Below are 14,192 nucleotides of genomic sequence, written 5' to 3' on the forward strand. Positions count from 1 at the left end.
CCTGCCTTGCCGTCGGAACACGTCCGGCCGCCTCGCGAGCGCATGCGCGCCCAAGCCTGCGTTCCCTGGGAGTGGCGGGCATTGCGGTTAGGCTTGGGGTCGCATTCGTCTGCGCAGATTGTAACAGTCCGCGGGTTTATCCGTGGCGTCTTTGAGCCGTCCCCCTACTAGCGCCGTGCCAGCCGGCTGGGGTGGTGGTGGTGGTGGTGGCAGCGTGGACCTGTTGCTTGGCAACGAGCTTCCTGTTTTTATTGCTGTGTTCTCCGTTCCCGGGCCGATGGACAGTGACCTCCGTAACTCGTGCACGCTAAATGTTGAGGGCGTGGGTCGTTTCCCTAGAACTGTATGCGGCGAGTGACACGTTTGTTTTTAAAGAGCATTGTGCATCAAAGAGAAACGGGAATTGAGCCCATGTTTGTGTGATTTTTTTTTTTTGGCTTTGTAGAGTTCCGTTTTTTTTCTTATTCCCAACTAGTTCATAAAGCCTGTCTCTTTGCCAGGCAGAAGTTTTCAATAAATTTCAGAAATTACCTTAGATTTTTTTACAATTTTTATCTATGATCAGACACTAACAACTACTCCAAATATTTGTATTTTTCCACAAAAAAACAAAAATTGTTGGCGACTTGATTCAACTTATTATATTTAAAGTTGTACCTATCGGAATGCGTATTTTTTCATTTAAGCCTGCTTTAATCAGAATTATCGCAAAAACAATGAAAGATAGATCAATGGTTCTCACTTTTATTTGATTTGCTGTTTTAACGCTCTATCAAACGAAAAAAATCACAATCTTATATTTTGAATGGTTTCTGAATGACATGTGCAAACATGTTTATGGGGCAATTAAAATCGAGATTTTGGGCCCTTAAAATGAAAAATCTTGGATTTATTTTTCTTGTTTGTATCCTAAAAGCTACCTATGTACCAAATTTTAGATTTCTACCTTGTCGGGAAGTAGCCTAGAGGTTAGACATACAGACTAAGGTCTTTATGCAGAAGACTCGTAAAAATTCCTTCCTAAATCCATCTGAAAGTCGTGCGGAAAGCACTGCATGGTTGAAGGCTAAAAAAACGACTTCTCTTTGCTGACTGATTGAGGTTTCAATCCGATTTAGAAAAAACAACCAAGAGCTTTCTTGTTGGTCAGTGGTAGAGGGAGTGGTTCGCAAGCAGAAGTTTGCGATTTCAAATCCTGTTTGGGGGTTGACTCGGTCGATAAAATTATTCCCACTGGGGAAGCCAACAGTGGTTGTCTTCTGGATGGCTTTTCCCCGTCATGGGAATGTGGAATGTCTGCCACTGGCTCAGCGCTGTAAACACGATGAGCACCAATGCCTCAATGCTCATCTGAGGAGGAAGTGGCTTATGAGTTGACTTGATGTTTACAAGCAACCGCTTGGGGGCTTGGCTTGAGGGCGCACACAGTGGTTAGCGCACCGCTACGAGCTCAGAGAACTCTGTTCAATTCCCGGCCACGGCTAACATCAGTGGCGAGTAATATCCGAACCGGCCCTGGGCCTCCCCAACTTCACGAACCCCGCAATGAGCAGGTGTTGGCGAGGTTTTTCAAGCAACCCCCCTGACTGAAAGGCATTGGGGGGACCTTCATCCAGCAAGGGCTGCACATTAACACCCCCCCCCCCACTCCCCGCCCCAACAGCCGCGGCAGTCGAGCGAACTGGTCTGACCGGTTGACCGCACTCGTTGCCCTTAACCTTGGCCGTTACCGCCGGAGCTTCTCATTCTTGCGACACGTTTTGCTGTCACAGCACGCTTGTATCGCGCAAAGTGCGCGATGCTTAACACCGTGTAATTTGAGGTTACTCTGTGTACCGTACATACGCTACGGCCCGTTTAATGTCACGAAATGAACGTGAAGTGAGACTTTGTTTAATTTGTTGTCGTGCGCGGCGGGGTGGCGTCGGTGAGAGACGCACGGTCACGGTGGAATGTCCGCGTCGGGGTCGGTCGGCAAAATCTGCTCCCAACCGCCGGCGCGTCGAGCGCCCTCGTTCAGCTGGGACATGGAGCCAACAGACCCGAGCTCGACGACGCGTGGAATTATCCGGCTCGAAACTCCCCCCGCGTGTAACCTTGCATAGTCGTCTGGTCACGTGCACAGGCAGAAGAGAGGTCCGGCGTTATCGTCCTCGAGTCTTGGCGGTGTGAATTAATGGTTTGAAACCCAGATACAAACTTTGGTACTCCTCAGTTTAAAATCAATAAAAGCTAAAAAAATTAACTCTCCAATATTGCTGACGTGGGAGGCATACTCCAAAAATGTAATGTTTATTTGTTTGGATTTTTCTAGTTTTCAGCATCGACCTGGCTACGGTAGTGGAAAATTTGCATCATTAGCACCCTCTTAAAACTTCCATAAACATTACATCAGTCGCCCACTTCCTCCATGCGTCTCTCGTTCATTCACTCACTGCCTTCTACACTTAATGATAATTTGTAATTTAGAGTTTGTAACGAGCACGGTCTTCTTCACAGGCAGCCATAGCCAGTGGCAACACTTGCCCAAGCTCTGTGGACCTTTTTTGAGATGTTTGGCCAACTCGATGAATGAGTGCTGCGTTTCTACGTGGTACAGGAAACTGGATTGCCCAGAGAGGAGAAACCCACACGTGCGAGTCTGGGTGAGGGGGCGGGATGACACTCAATCCCCGTAGAGATGGAAATGACCGAGGAACATCTTCCTTACAAACGGAGAACCACCAGTGAACGGGTCCCACGCTAGACATTGCGTAGAGATCGGCGATGGTACGGAATTACTTCCCCGTGCTGTTTGTCACTGACATGAGGCGCGCCGATCGGCCGGCGTTACCGGCATGCGTGGTGACGTACAGAAGGGTTGAAAGTGGACGGGCACGGCACGTTCCTCTCCCTCATACCACCCCCAGCGTTGCTAATAACGGCCGCCCCTCGGGGTGGGGGTGGAGCAGGGCAGTAGGAAACATGGGGCAGAGTCTGAGGTCACTGTTGGAATTGGCCGGGGGGTGCCACGTTGACCCGGAGCTGCACGAATGAGGGATGGCACGGAGCGAGAGTGGGCGCGATTCCCACGCTCGCATCGTCGGCCATGGTCAGTCCACTGCTGGATGAAGGCTTCCCCAACCCACCGCCACCTTTCGCGATGCTGCGTTGTCACGATGATCTGTCAAGCGCCAGCTGCACGCGAACCGATTTTACCGCTCCTTCTCCACGTGGACGTCCTCTCGGATGCATTCCATTCCTGCTGCTCATTACTGTTGCGAGCAGGTGGTGGGGGGGGGGTCGATGTTTGACCATACTTCACGCTGGACAGTGCGGTTTTGTGAGGACACTCAACAGACATTTGAATGTATTTTATACAAAGCGACCTGCTAAATGAAGTTGAATTGTTCAACTGCACGGTGATCTCGAACAAAAATGATTGGCGCTTGGAACGTTTGTACGCCACGTGACAGGTTAATTTGTTTGGCCATGTCAGGTGGCTAAGAGCCTTAACGACACAAGTGTGGCCAGATCATTAGGTGGCCTGACTCAAACGTTGACCGTGATTCTCCGTAGTGGGGGTTGAAAATCTGCGACGTGTTATGTCTCCGGCTCTGTCAAAGTTTAAAAATTCTCAGAAATGTTTTTTACAGAAGAATGCAGGATCCAGAATGTTGGTTTTGTGGCGTTCCGTAAAGCGCTGCCCTTGTCTAAACACCACAGTTGGACTGTGTGCGCATGAGTGAGTGTGTGGGAAGCGGTAGAATGGCGGTTAGCGTGCTGCGCTACGAACCCAGTGCCCCGAGTTCGATTGCCGTCTGAACGGGTCCTGGACCTCCCCTCGGTCGACTCATCGTCAATTGAGTACCTGGTGCGATGTGTAAAAACATTGCCTCTAGGGAGACAAAAGCGGCCAGGCGTGGTGTTGGCCACCCCCACCCCCTCGTGTGCCGTTCTGGCCTTCATAGGTGCTCGCTAACAGCACTTGCCCCAACAGTCTATTAAGGCTATACTGAGGGATCTTGGTCTTTATGTGTGCACGCATGCGTGTGGATGTGTGTGCGCACAGACGTACGACCAAAAGAACATCCGGCGGCGTGTGTACGACGCCCTCAATGTCCTCATGGCCATGAACATCATCTCCAAGGAGCGCAAGGAGATCCGTTGGATCGGGCTGCCCACCAACTCGGCGCAGGAGTGTCATAACCTGGAGGTGAGTGAACGCTCTCCGCCCGCCTCGCGTAGCTCGCGATACACACACACACGGACGGAGCTGGAGCCGAGCCAGAAACGTCGTCCGCAGCCACGGCAACTCTCCCCGGCCGCCGCCGTGGCGGCCCCTAATCCCAGATCGTCACTCGAATCCTCGCGCACGGTGCCCCCGAGCTGGTTGCGGAGTGAACGGAAGGAAACCGCCCGATGGCCGCGTATCCTCATTGTTTTATCGGCGGCAGAAGGAATGTTTCGACGGCGTGTAAAGAGAAACTTTATTAATGAATGGAGGGGTAAGGCCCATACAGGGCCCGACGATAACGGCGCTGTTTGCGTGGCGAGGCTGTTTGTGGCGGCCACGCGCCCTGGGCCCTTGACATTCCTGTGCTTGCCGACTCGGCAATTCCCAGAGCTGCGTGGGAATGTCTGTGCGTGCGTTAACGCACGCGTTAACGTGGGTTAACACGTGCGTGGGTTAACGTGCGTTAACGCGTGCGCGCGTGCGAAGAGCGAAGTGAGTAGCGGTGGCGCTAACAAAGCCGGCAGCCCAAGTTTGGTTCCTGACCACGGCCAACAACACCGATGATTATTGTCTGAACCGGTCCTGGGCCTGCTTTCATTTAACACTGCCTGAAAAGAGTACTTGGTGCTGTGTGTAAACAGCACTGGGGAGACTAAGGCAGCTGGGCGTGGTGCTAGCCACATCACCTCCTCTTGTGCGCTAATCACCGTGCCACCACTCCCCAAAGACAAAGATCCCCCTTGAACAGACTTTTGAGGCAAGTGGTGTGTTAGCGAGCATCGATGAAGGACGGAATGCTACAGGAGGGGGTTGGGTGGCCAGCACCCGGCGGCCCGTGTCTTCCCAGTAGGCGATATTTACACATTGCATGAGGTACTCATTTGAGGCCGAGTCGACCTATGGGAGTCTCAGGACCGGTTAAGATAATGGTCACACTGGTGTTGGCCGTAAGCAGGAATCGAACCCGGGTCGCGCGCACGTCTGCCGGGCACGAGGATGCGTGCGTCTGCCCACCCCCGCGAGCAATGGAGGTGCGTCGGTGCCGACACCGCGGCTGTCCGTGTGTGGGTTTTGCCGCAGACCGAGAAGCAGAGGAGGCTCGAGAGAATAAAGCAGAAGCAGGCTCACCTGCACGAGCTCATCCTGCAGGTCGGTGCCTGAACTCCCCCCCCCGTGGTAGAAACCGCATGTCCCATTGCTGCACGCGGCCGGCTGCTCGGCTTTCCCCCCCCCCCCCCCTTCTATTATCTTTACTTCTCTCCTGCAGTCGCTTGCCGGCTTCCCTCGTCTTCCCGCCACCCGCGTCCTCCATCTCTACCCTCGGCCTCCCTCTGCTCCTGCCGTGCACCAGTGTCATCTCGATAGCTCCGCTCGTGGCATCTTCTTTGTCGACTCAAATCATGGCCAAACCCTCCCGAGTCTCACCTCCCTTGACGTCTTACCCTTTATACCCCGTTTCCACTGGCACATCTGACCCGCGCCAGAGTGAGGCCCTCGCAGCACGGGTGCTCTTTTCCGCTTGACTGGTTGCCGAGCCGAGCCAGAGCCAAACGGTGAGACATCTGAATCAAGACCAAGGAGGGGCCAGGGTGAGGTTAATAATTTTTTTGATATGAAAGTGGTTAAAGCGTGACGTCAGCTGCACCTCCTGAGTCACACCGAGTGTGTGTATATATTGATCTAGTTCCCATATTCGTCTTGGAATTTTCATCTGTCCTTTCAAGCCTCTTGATTTTCATATTCCTCAGTGCCCACGTCTCTGCGTCGTATTGTTATTGTGCTTGTTTACCCAGGAAGGTCTCACTGAGTCTCAAGGACTCTCTTTCAGGAGGGTCCTGCCAAGTTTTTAGAGGCGATGGAGGGAAGGATGCTGCTGCTGTGTGATCCCAATTGGTGGAATTTGCGGGTAATTTTTCAGCATCGGGATGGTTTAGTGAAACACCAGTTACGTTGTGCGTTCCTTTAACTGGAGAATCTGGCGGCGGAAACTCATTCAGGACACGAGGGGGGAAGAACGACCGCATGGCACCGTAGACGGGAATCGAACCCGGGGGCCCTTCCTCTTGCCCTGAGGCACGAGTGTGACGTCGGTGCCCCCGCTCTGTCCGCCCGCCCGCAGCAAATCGCCTTCAAGAGCCTCGTGCAGCGCAACCACGAGCAGGGCCGCGCCGCGGGGGGCGCCCCGCCGGCGGGCTCCGTCATCCACCTCCCCTTCATCATCGTCAACACCAGCAAGAAGACCGTCATCGACTGCAGCATCTCCAGCGACAAGTGCGTCGCCGCCTCCCGCCGCCGCCGCGTTCGATTTCTCGACCGACGCGTCGGGTTCATTTCCCCAATCCGGTGGGAGGGGGGAGAGGTGTAGGCGGATGCTCGCGGTGTGGGCTCGGTGCATGCAGAAGAGCCAACGCCCCCGGGGTTACAAAACTATGAGGGCAATGCGACTCCCCCGTCGAACCACAACGATCCTCCCCCCGGGGTAAGAATGGTCATTCTTGCCGCACGGCACAAATGCCGGCTGGAGGGTTAAATTAAAATTCCGGGTAGGCGTGGGGAGGGGTTGAGACACTGAAGTAGAGCTGTGACCCTGGCCGCGCGTGCGTGCGCAGGTTCGAGTACCTCTTCAACTTCGACAGCACGTTCGAGATCCACGACGACATCGAGGTGCTGAAGCGCATGGGCCTCACGTACGGTCTCGAGGCCGGCACGTGCCGCCCTTGCGACCTGGAGCGCGCCCGCGCCCTGCTGCCCAAAGCCCTTGAGCCACACCTCCTGGGTACGCAACGTGTGCCGGGGCCTGGCAGGGCACCGCTGCTGCTGCTGTTGACGAGGGTCAGAGTGCAGATGTGGTGGGGTGGAAGGTTATGGCTGTGGAACAGTGGTAGTGATTGGTTGTAGCGGTGGTGGCGAATGTGGTGGTGATGGAGGTCGACTTGTCCTCAAATTAGTACATGGTGCGGTGTGTAAACATCGCCACTAGGGAGACGAAGGCAGCGGGGCGTAATGCTGGCCACCCACTCCCTTATTTACCCTGCTGGTTTTCATAGGTGTTATACAGGGGATCTTTGGTTTTGGGGAATGTGGTGGTGAGGGTGGCAGTGGTGGTTATGGTAGATGATGTGCTTTGGTTGAGTTGGCTTTTGCTCCACTTGCTTATTGTGTCATCCGGATCTCCCTGCGACCGCCCAGATATTACGTACAATTAGTTTTTATAGCCAGGGCTAACACAAATAAGAATCATCACGAACATGCAATTAGTCCGAGCACCGCTGCTGATGTTGGGGGCATAGAGAAGAAGGCCGGTTGCTTTGTGGAGCGTGGCTGCTTCTGTTGCCGGCCCCGTTGTGGAGCCACACGCCGGGGCGAGCTGACTCGCGGTGGCGCCGTGTGTCACAGAGATGGCGCGCAGCGGGGGAGCCACACTCGCAGCACTTCCCGCCGGGGATGCCCTCCCACCCACGAGCAGGTGGGCACCGCATCGCCAACCCACATCGCCTGTGTGTGTGTGCGCACATTTGTGCTTCCATGTGCGTGCGTGAGTGTGGTGCTGAACACGTGCGTGCGTGAGTGTGGTGCTGAACACGTGCGTGAGTGTGGTGCTGAACACGTGCGTGCGTGAGTGTGGTGCTGAACACGTGCGTGAGTGTGGTGCTGAACACGTGCGTGTGTGAGTGTGGTGCTGAACACGTGCGTGCGTGAGTGTGGTGCTGAACACGTGTGTGTGTGTGAGTGTGGTGCTGAACACGTGCGTGCGTGAGTGTGGTGCTGAACACGTGCGTGCGTGAGTGTGGTGCTGAACACGTGCGTGCGTGAGTGTGGTGCTGAACACGTGTGAGTGTGGTGCTGAACACGTGTGTGTGTGAGTGTGGTGCTGAACACGTGCGTGAGTGTGGTGCTGAACACGTGTGTGTGTGAGTGTGGTGCTGAACACGTGTGTGTGCGTGAGTGTGGTGCTGAACACGTGCGTGTGCGTGAGTGTGGTGCTGAACACGTGCGTGTGCGTGAGTGTGGTGCTGAACACGTGCGTGCGTGAGTGTGGTGCTGAACACGTGCGTGCGTGAGTGTGGTGCTGAACACGTGCGTGCGTGAGTGTGGTGCTGAACACGTGTGTGTGTGTGTGAGTGTGGTGCTGAACACGTGCGTGCGTGAGTGTGGTGCTGAACACGTGCGTGCGTGAGTGTGGTGCTGAACACGTGCGTGCGTGAGTGTGGTGCTGAACACGTGCGTGCGTGAGTGTGGTGCTGAACACGTGCGTGCGTGAGTGTGGTGCTGAACACGTGCGTGCGTGAGTGTGGTGCTGAACACGTGCGTGCGTGAGTGTGGTGCTGAACACGTGCGTGCAGTGAGTGTGGTGCTGAACACGTGCGTGCGTGAGTGTGGTGCTGAACACGTGTGTGTGTGAGTGTGGTGCTGAACACGTGCGTGTGTGAGTGTGGTGCTGAACACGTGTGTGTGTGTGTGTGAGTGTGGTGCTGAACACGTGCGTGCGTGAGTGTGGTGCTGAACACGTGCGTGCGTGAGTGTGGTGCTGAACACGTGCGTGTGTGAGTGTGGTGCTGAACACGTGCGTGCGTGAGTGTGGTGCTGAACACGTGCGTGTGTGAGTGTGGTGCTGAACACGTGCGTGTGTGAGTGTGGTGCTGAACACGTGCGTGTGTGAGTGTGGTGCTGAACACGTGTGTGTGAGTGTGGTGCTGAACATGTGCGTGCGTGAGTGTGGTGCTGAACACGTGCGTGCGTGAGTGTGGTGCTGAACACGTGCGTGTGTGTGAGTGTGGTGCTGAACACGTGTGTGTGTGAGTGTGGTGCTGAACACGTGCGTGTGTGTGAGTGTGGTGCTGAACACGTGCGTGTGTGTGAGTGTGGTGCTGAACACGTGTGTGTGTGAGTGTGGTGCTGAACACGTGCGTGTGTCGGGTCCAGTCACGTGGAGGCCGGGCTGGTGCTGGACGGGGAGCCGTGCGGGCCGGTAGGAGCGGCACGCGGCGGGACGCCCTTCTCCTTCGCCGACGACGATGAGGAAGACGATGAAGATGACGACAGCGACGACGACGACGACTCCTCTGACTGAAGCCCCGCGGGGGTGGGGGGGGGGGGCAAGGCGCTGCTCCTCCTCCCGCCCCCACGCATCTTTTATACGAACGCACGATTGTTTTGTAACTTTTTTTTTGATAGCCAGAGTGACGACGATGTTTTGCGTGTGGCCGCTTTTGGGGGGCCGAACCGGGGTCAGGGGTCAAACCGGGCGGGATCAACCATGTCGCCGTTGCCTTCGCCTGCCAGTCCTGTTTCCCTTGAAGGCTCCAGTTGGAGGTGGGATCCTATTTGAAGGCCCGAGCGGGAGATGAATCGCCTGAAAGCGCGCAAGAGATACGCGGGCCGGGTGGGGGGAGAGAATGGGGGCCTTGTGTGTGGCCGTCCCAAGGCCACGTTGGTGCGGTATTCACCGCCGTGTCTCTCGCGCCGCGCTGGATCGTAACGGAGCCCCCATTAGTTACATTAAAAAGTGGTAATGAGACATGGTTGGTTGGTCGTGACACGGAATTTCCTTTTGTTTGCACTCGTGAGCTGCTTCCCAACGAAAGCGCAATTTAAACAAAAAAAACGACGGAAGGGAATCCCCTGCCCCCAAGTCGGTGTTTTGTCGGCGGTTTTGCCCACGAGGGCTAAGAGATTTCTTGGCCAAACCGATGCCTGGTAGTTGACGTTGATTCTGTGCGACCGTTTGCTCGTGTCGTTTGTGGGGGTTACTGACTCAATAATTAATGTGTGGGATGGCAAACCACAATGTTGATTAAAACAAAACAATCGTCTGGTGCTTGCGTAATGAGCGCTGGAAACACGGCTCCCCCCTACTTCCAGTCCTGGGACGACCTTCCGCACCGATGGTGCGAGATGAGCCGCTCGGAGCGACGAGAGGCAAGCTTGGGGCTCCCGCTCGGGCTTTGTCAAAATAACTCTCGGTCTGCGGTTCACATCGACTCGTCCCTCCTTGACCGCCCGGCGCAGGTGCTTAACGAATCGTGTCGTGAACGTTCCGAACCGGCGTCATGCCTCTTTGGGAACTCTCACCCCCCCCCCCCCCCCCCGTGTATTCGCGCTCGTTCTGTCGCGCCAGCAGCGGCGGGCACGCGGGAATGCGTGGCGCAAACCGTGTCCGTTGATTCTACAGTTAATACATTTTTTTAATCACCTGTTACGTCATCCAAATGTTGGTGAAATACTCTGAAGTTTCTCACGACTTGCACGTTAATAAGCACTGCCAGTATCAAAGCTAGCGCATGGAGGTTCAAGGGGCCTTGTGAAGTGGAGGTCTTCAACCCACGCCTCTACTGTTCACCTTTGTCTCTCTCCCCCACGCAAGGGAGGCTTGCAGTGCCCATCGCGGTGGAATGTATTTCAGAGCTCGGGGGCGACGCTTGTGTAGACGTCTGGATCTTGTTTGCGTCGTCGTTGAAATAAACGCCTGTCCATTGACTTTTGTCAGGCCGAGTGTGGGCATGGGCTCACCGACACGAGACCACCGTGCGTCGGGAGTGAAGAGCCCTGGTCCTGGGCCTCACCTTGAACCACGATCGACCGCGACGGCGGCTTCCAGATTTGTGTTTACCGCGCTGGACCCTTCTTCCACACCTCGGCTGCTCCTGCGTGCGCGTACAAGTCGGCCCGAGTAGCGAAGTCTTGCACATGAAATGCGCTCACGTTTTACTGAAATCTCGTTTTAACTTTAAAATCTTCTTATTGTGAGGTTATGACTTTCCGTATGGTGTTCGGCGAAACGAAAGTAAAAAAAGGAACCGCTTTTCTCGTTTCATTATTAACCCTGGCGTCTTGAAGCCGGATCACGTGGTCCCAACGCCGAGGCCTTTGTCAATCCTGGCTGCTGCTCTTGATGTTTGGCTGTGAGCACGCAAGACGATGCGACGACTGCAATGGCCACGGCGTCATTGGACAGCCGTGATGCTGCACCGAACAGACTCCGTCCGCCAACTGTCCTGATCCAAACTGTGAAGCAACGTCGCTCGCGTCGTCCGCTTACCCAGACGACGATCGGTGACGATGTGTTCGGGACGTTGCCACTGCCTCCACCCATCGTGACCTCGCCATGCCATGCGGTGACCGTGCTGGGTCGTCATCGGCCACGAGGTTTCTGCTCTGACTGGAAGCCGATTAGCGTTGTGCCGCCATGGCACACCGGGCCTCGTTAAAAGAACGCCCGCACATTCCCCACCGCTCCATCTACAAGCGCAGTCTCGGCGCCGCTGTGTACCTTGGACACGGCCCATTGACCGTCGTCCGGCGCCGAGGTTGCGTGCTCTGCCGAACGTGACCTTCACCCGCGATGGGAGAGGGGCAGCTTGGTGGCTCGGCAGTGGTCTTCCCCATGCCACGAGATGTCTCAGTAGCCGGAGAACAACGTCATTGCGCGGTCTGACCGAGCCCTTGCCCCTGCTCCCTCGCACATTCAACCCAAGGCAGAGGCCGACTGCTGTGGCGGCTGGGGCTCGTGGTCGCCCCTGTGTCTGCACAAGCAGTTGTTCCCAACGTCGTGATGAAATCGGTGGGCACTCGTCAACAAACCCTGCTCAGACGGTGCCGAATTTCCCGAGTCGGTATCTGACCTGCAGCCCCCACCCCCTCCTCACCCTGTTGCCGCCTCGAGCAATAAGCACAGCGACTTTATCAATATGCAAGGACGACGTGAGATTTCATGCGTCTGTTTGATTTCTTCCCTCCCTATTCGCTTCTACGAGCCAGAGAAGTGCGTCTCGTGCTGTCGGTCCTTGCCAGTCCCGTGCCCTCCCCACTCCCCTGGTAACCTTCGTGCCTTAAAGTCAAGAGCCATCCATTCAGAGCCGAGCTTGACATTTCGCAAGAAAATGTTCATCGACCGTGACAGCCCAATTGTTGTGGCCCTACCGGAATTATTGTGGCATTTGAGGCAGGCGGCAAGACGTGGCGACCAGCAGTCCCGGTGTTGGCCCTCGGCCTCGCCGCTGTGGTACCACGCTGAGCCAGGAAGGAGGCTGCTGCCACCCATCAAGAGGATCGTGAGATGGAGCTCAGATTCGCAACCCCCCCCCCCCAAGCAGGTGACGTGTAAAAGGCAATCCCCAGTGGCTGATGCTTTTGGGTTTGTCGGCCGTTGGAGTGGAATAGGAGGAAGTGGCGACTTCTCATGTGCTGCTGGTGGAGCCCTCCCCAGTTCTGTGGTTTCAGAATTGTTTGTCTAAATCGCACGCTCTTTGGAATTGGCAGGAAGGCGAGTCAAAAGTTTTGAAAGCGAGATGCAGTTCTTTAAGGTGTGTTCAGGTGCCCATTCTGTTCTCTGAATGAATGGCGACAGTGCTGATGGTTGCGATCTGGGCTGGACTGTGACATTAAATGCAATCTCATTCTCGAAACTTTCAACTGCCGTGTGCAGTTGTGTGGGTTACTTGCGAGAGTCGCGTTATCCAAGTCCATAGAGATTGGATGTCGTTTTAGTGTTGTCGCAGATTCCCTGAACATAATTGTTTTTTTTATATCAACTTCGGAAACATTTCCCTTTTGCTCCACATGGCAGCGGTGAGCATCGTCACTTCGGATTCCCCCTTCCCACCCTCCCCCCCGAGTTGCAGTGAGACGTGGTCACAGGTCACCAAGCCGGCCAACCACGCCAATCGGTTGCGTTGTCAGTTGCGCTCCGCACCGCGGTCTCAAGCGCACGGGGGGGGGGGGGGGGGGGAGGCGTTTCAAAAACAGCGTCGAGGTTAGGCTGATCAGTGAGCCCCATCCATTTCTGGCCGCCTTGGCCACCCACAGCAAATGTTTTCATGCCCAAAGTTAAGAGTCTAGCCACGTGGTTTCCGTAATCAAAAGGTGATGCGATGCAAATTCCTGTTACCACCGTTTAATGTTTGTGTACAGAGAATAGGCCATCCTGCATTGTGATACCTTGCCATTCAAACATTGTCAAGGCGATGTTTCCGGCTGTGTTATGATCGTTTGCTTAATGTTTTGTGCTCATAAGTTGGAATTTAAGGGACATTTTCGAGTAACAAACTTAACCTGCTCCTGCCACGCAGATAGACAACCAACTGCCTTCAGCGCAGCTGCTTGTCACATTTTTCTGAATGAAATCTTGTAAAGTTAAGTGTGCAGATATTGGGGTTTTTTCCTCCCCCCCCCCCCCCCCCCGTGTGCAAACTTTATCAAGAATTTGACCATCACAATCCTGTTTGTATAATATTTCAATGAGAATTTGAGCAGAGTTGGGGGGGGGGGGTTAAATATAGTTTAGTTTCAATTGTCATTTTATTTGAAACCGTTTTGCGAGTGCTTTTGCAGATGATGGCATTTGTTTGAGGGGTGTTAAATGTTCAAGTACATGATTTAGGGTACATTGGATTGAAATAAACATCTTTCCTAAATGCCGCCTGCCAAGGTTTCCAGAGTTAATTGTAGTTGGTCGGTTGTATTTAACCAGGAAGTGGCTCAGGTGCTCTATACCACTCTTCCTCGATGAAGACGAGGACACGATAAAAACAAATGTTATGGACAATTGTAACCACGCTGCAACCACTTCAATTTTGTTGGCCGCAAGTGTAATGTACAAATTTTAATGTTCAGATCGATTTTGACTAGTACACATCGGTGCAGAAGCCCCATATGCCGATAGACCGATTTCGTGTATGCAGACGAGCACTGCTCACATTTGCGCGAGACATCCGATGTGGTGTTCAGGAGGAGGGGTGGGTGTAACATCAGCACTCAAACTAAATCAACGTTGATGCAAAAAACGTCAACTTCATAACAGTAAAGTAATGCTATACCGTATGAAAAGACGGACTTTTAGCCATTTGATTAGTTTACTGACGAAAACCTTTATAGCTTGAGCCACAGCATTAAATTAACTTTTTATCATTGCAGATTCATCAAAGTCTGAGGGTAATTCATGGAGAGAAACCTTGACATACCGCACATCTTTCCCAAA

The 14,192-nt window shown here is 54.2% G+C and overlaps 1 protein-coding gene across 4 annotated transcripts in view; it reads left to right on the forward strand.

The window, feature by feature from the left end:
• Positions 1-13,629, forward strand: part of LOC133353871 (transcription factor Dp-1-like) — a 38,792-nt gene extending 25,163 nt beyond the window's left edge. For all 4 annotated transcript variants that reach the window (XM_061570351.1, XM_061570352.1, XM_061570349.1 and 1 more), the window contains 6 exons: positions 4,052-4,195; positions 5,297-5,365; positions 6,336-6,487; positions 6,826-6,992; positions 7,613-7,682; positions 9,140-13,629. In XM_061570351.1, coding sequence (XP_061426335.1) covers positions 4,052-4,195; positions 5,297-5,365; positions 6,336-6,487; positions 6,826-6,992; positions 7,613-7,682; positions 9,140-9,287 — 750 coding nt within the window. In that variant the 3' untranslated portion in view covers positions 9,288-13,629. The remainder of the gene's footprint in view (positions 1-4,051; positions 4,196-5,296; positions 5,366-6,335; positions 6,488-6,825; positions 6,993-7,612; positions 7,683-9,139) is intronic.
• The last annotated feature ends 563 nt before the right edge of the window (positions 13,630-14,192 follow it).

Source organism: Lethenteron reissneri, chromosome 45, assembly GCF_015708825.2.
Source record: "Lethenteron reissneri isolate LAM-NWPU_2019-01 chromosome 45, ASM1570882v1, whole genome shotgun sequence".
NCBI lineage: Eukaryota > Metazoa > Chordata > Hyperoartia > Petromyzontiformes > Petromyzontidae > Lethenteron > Lethenteron reissneri.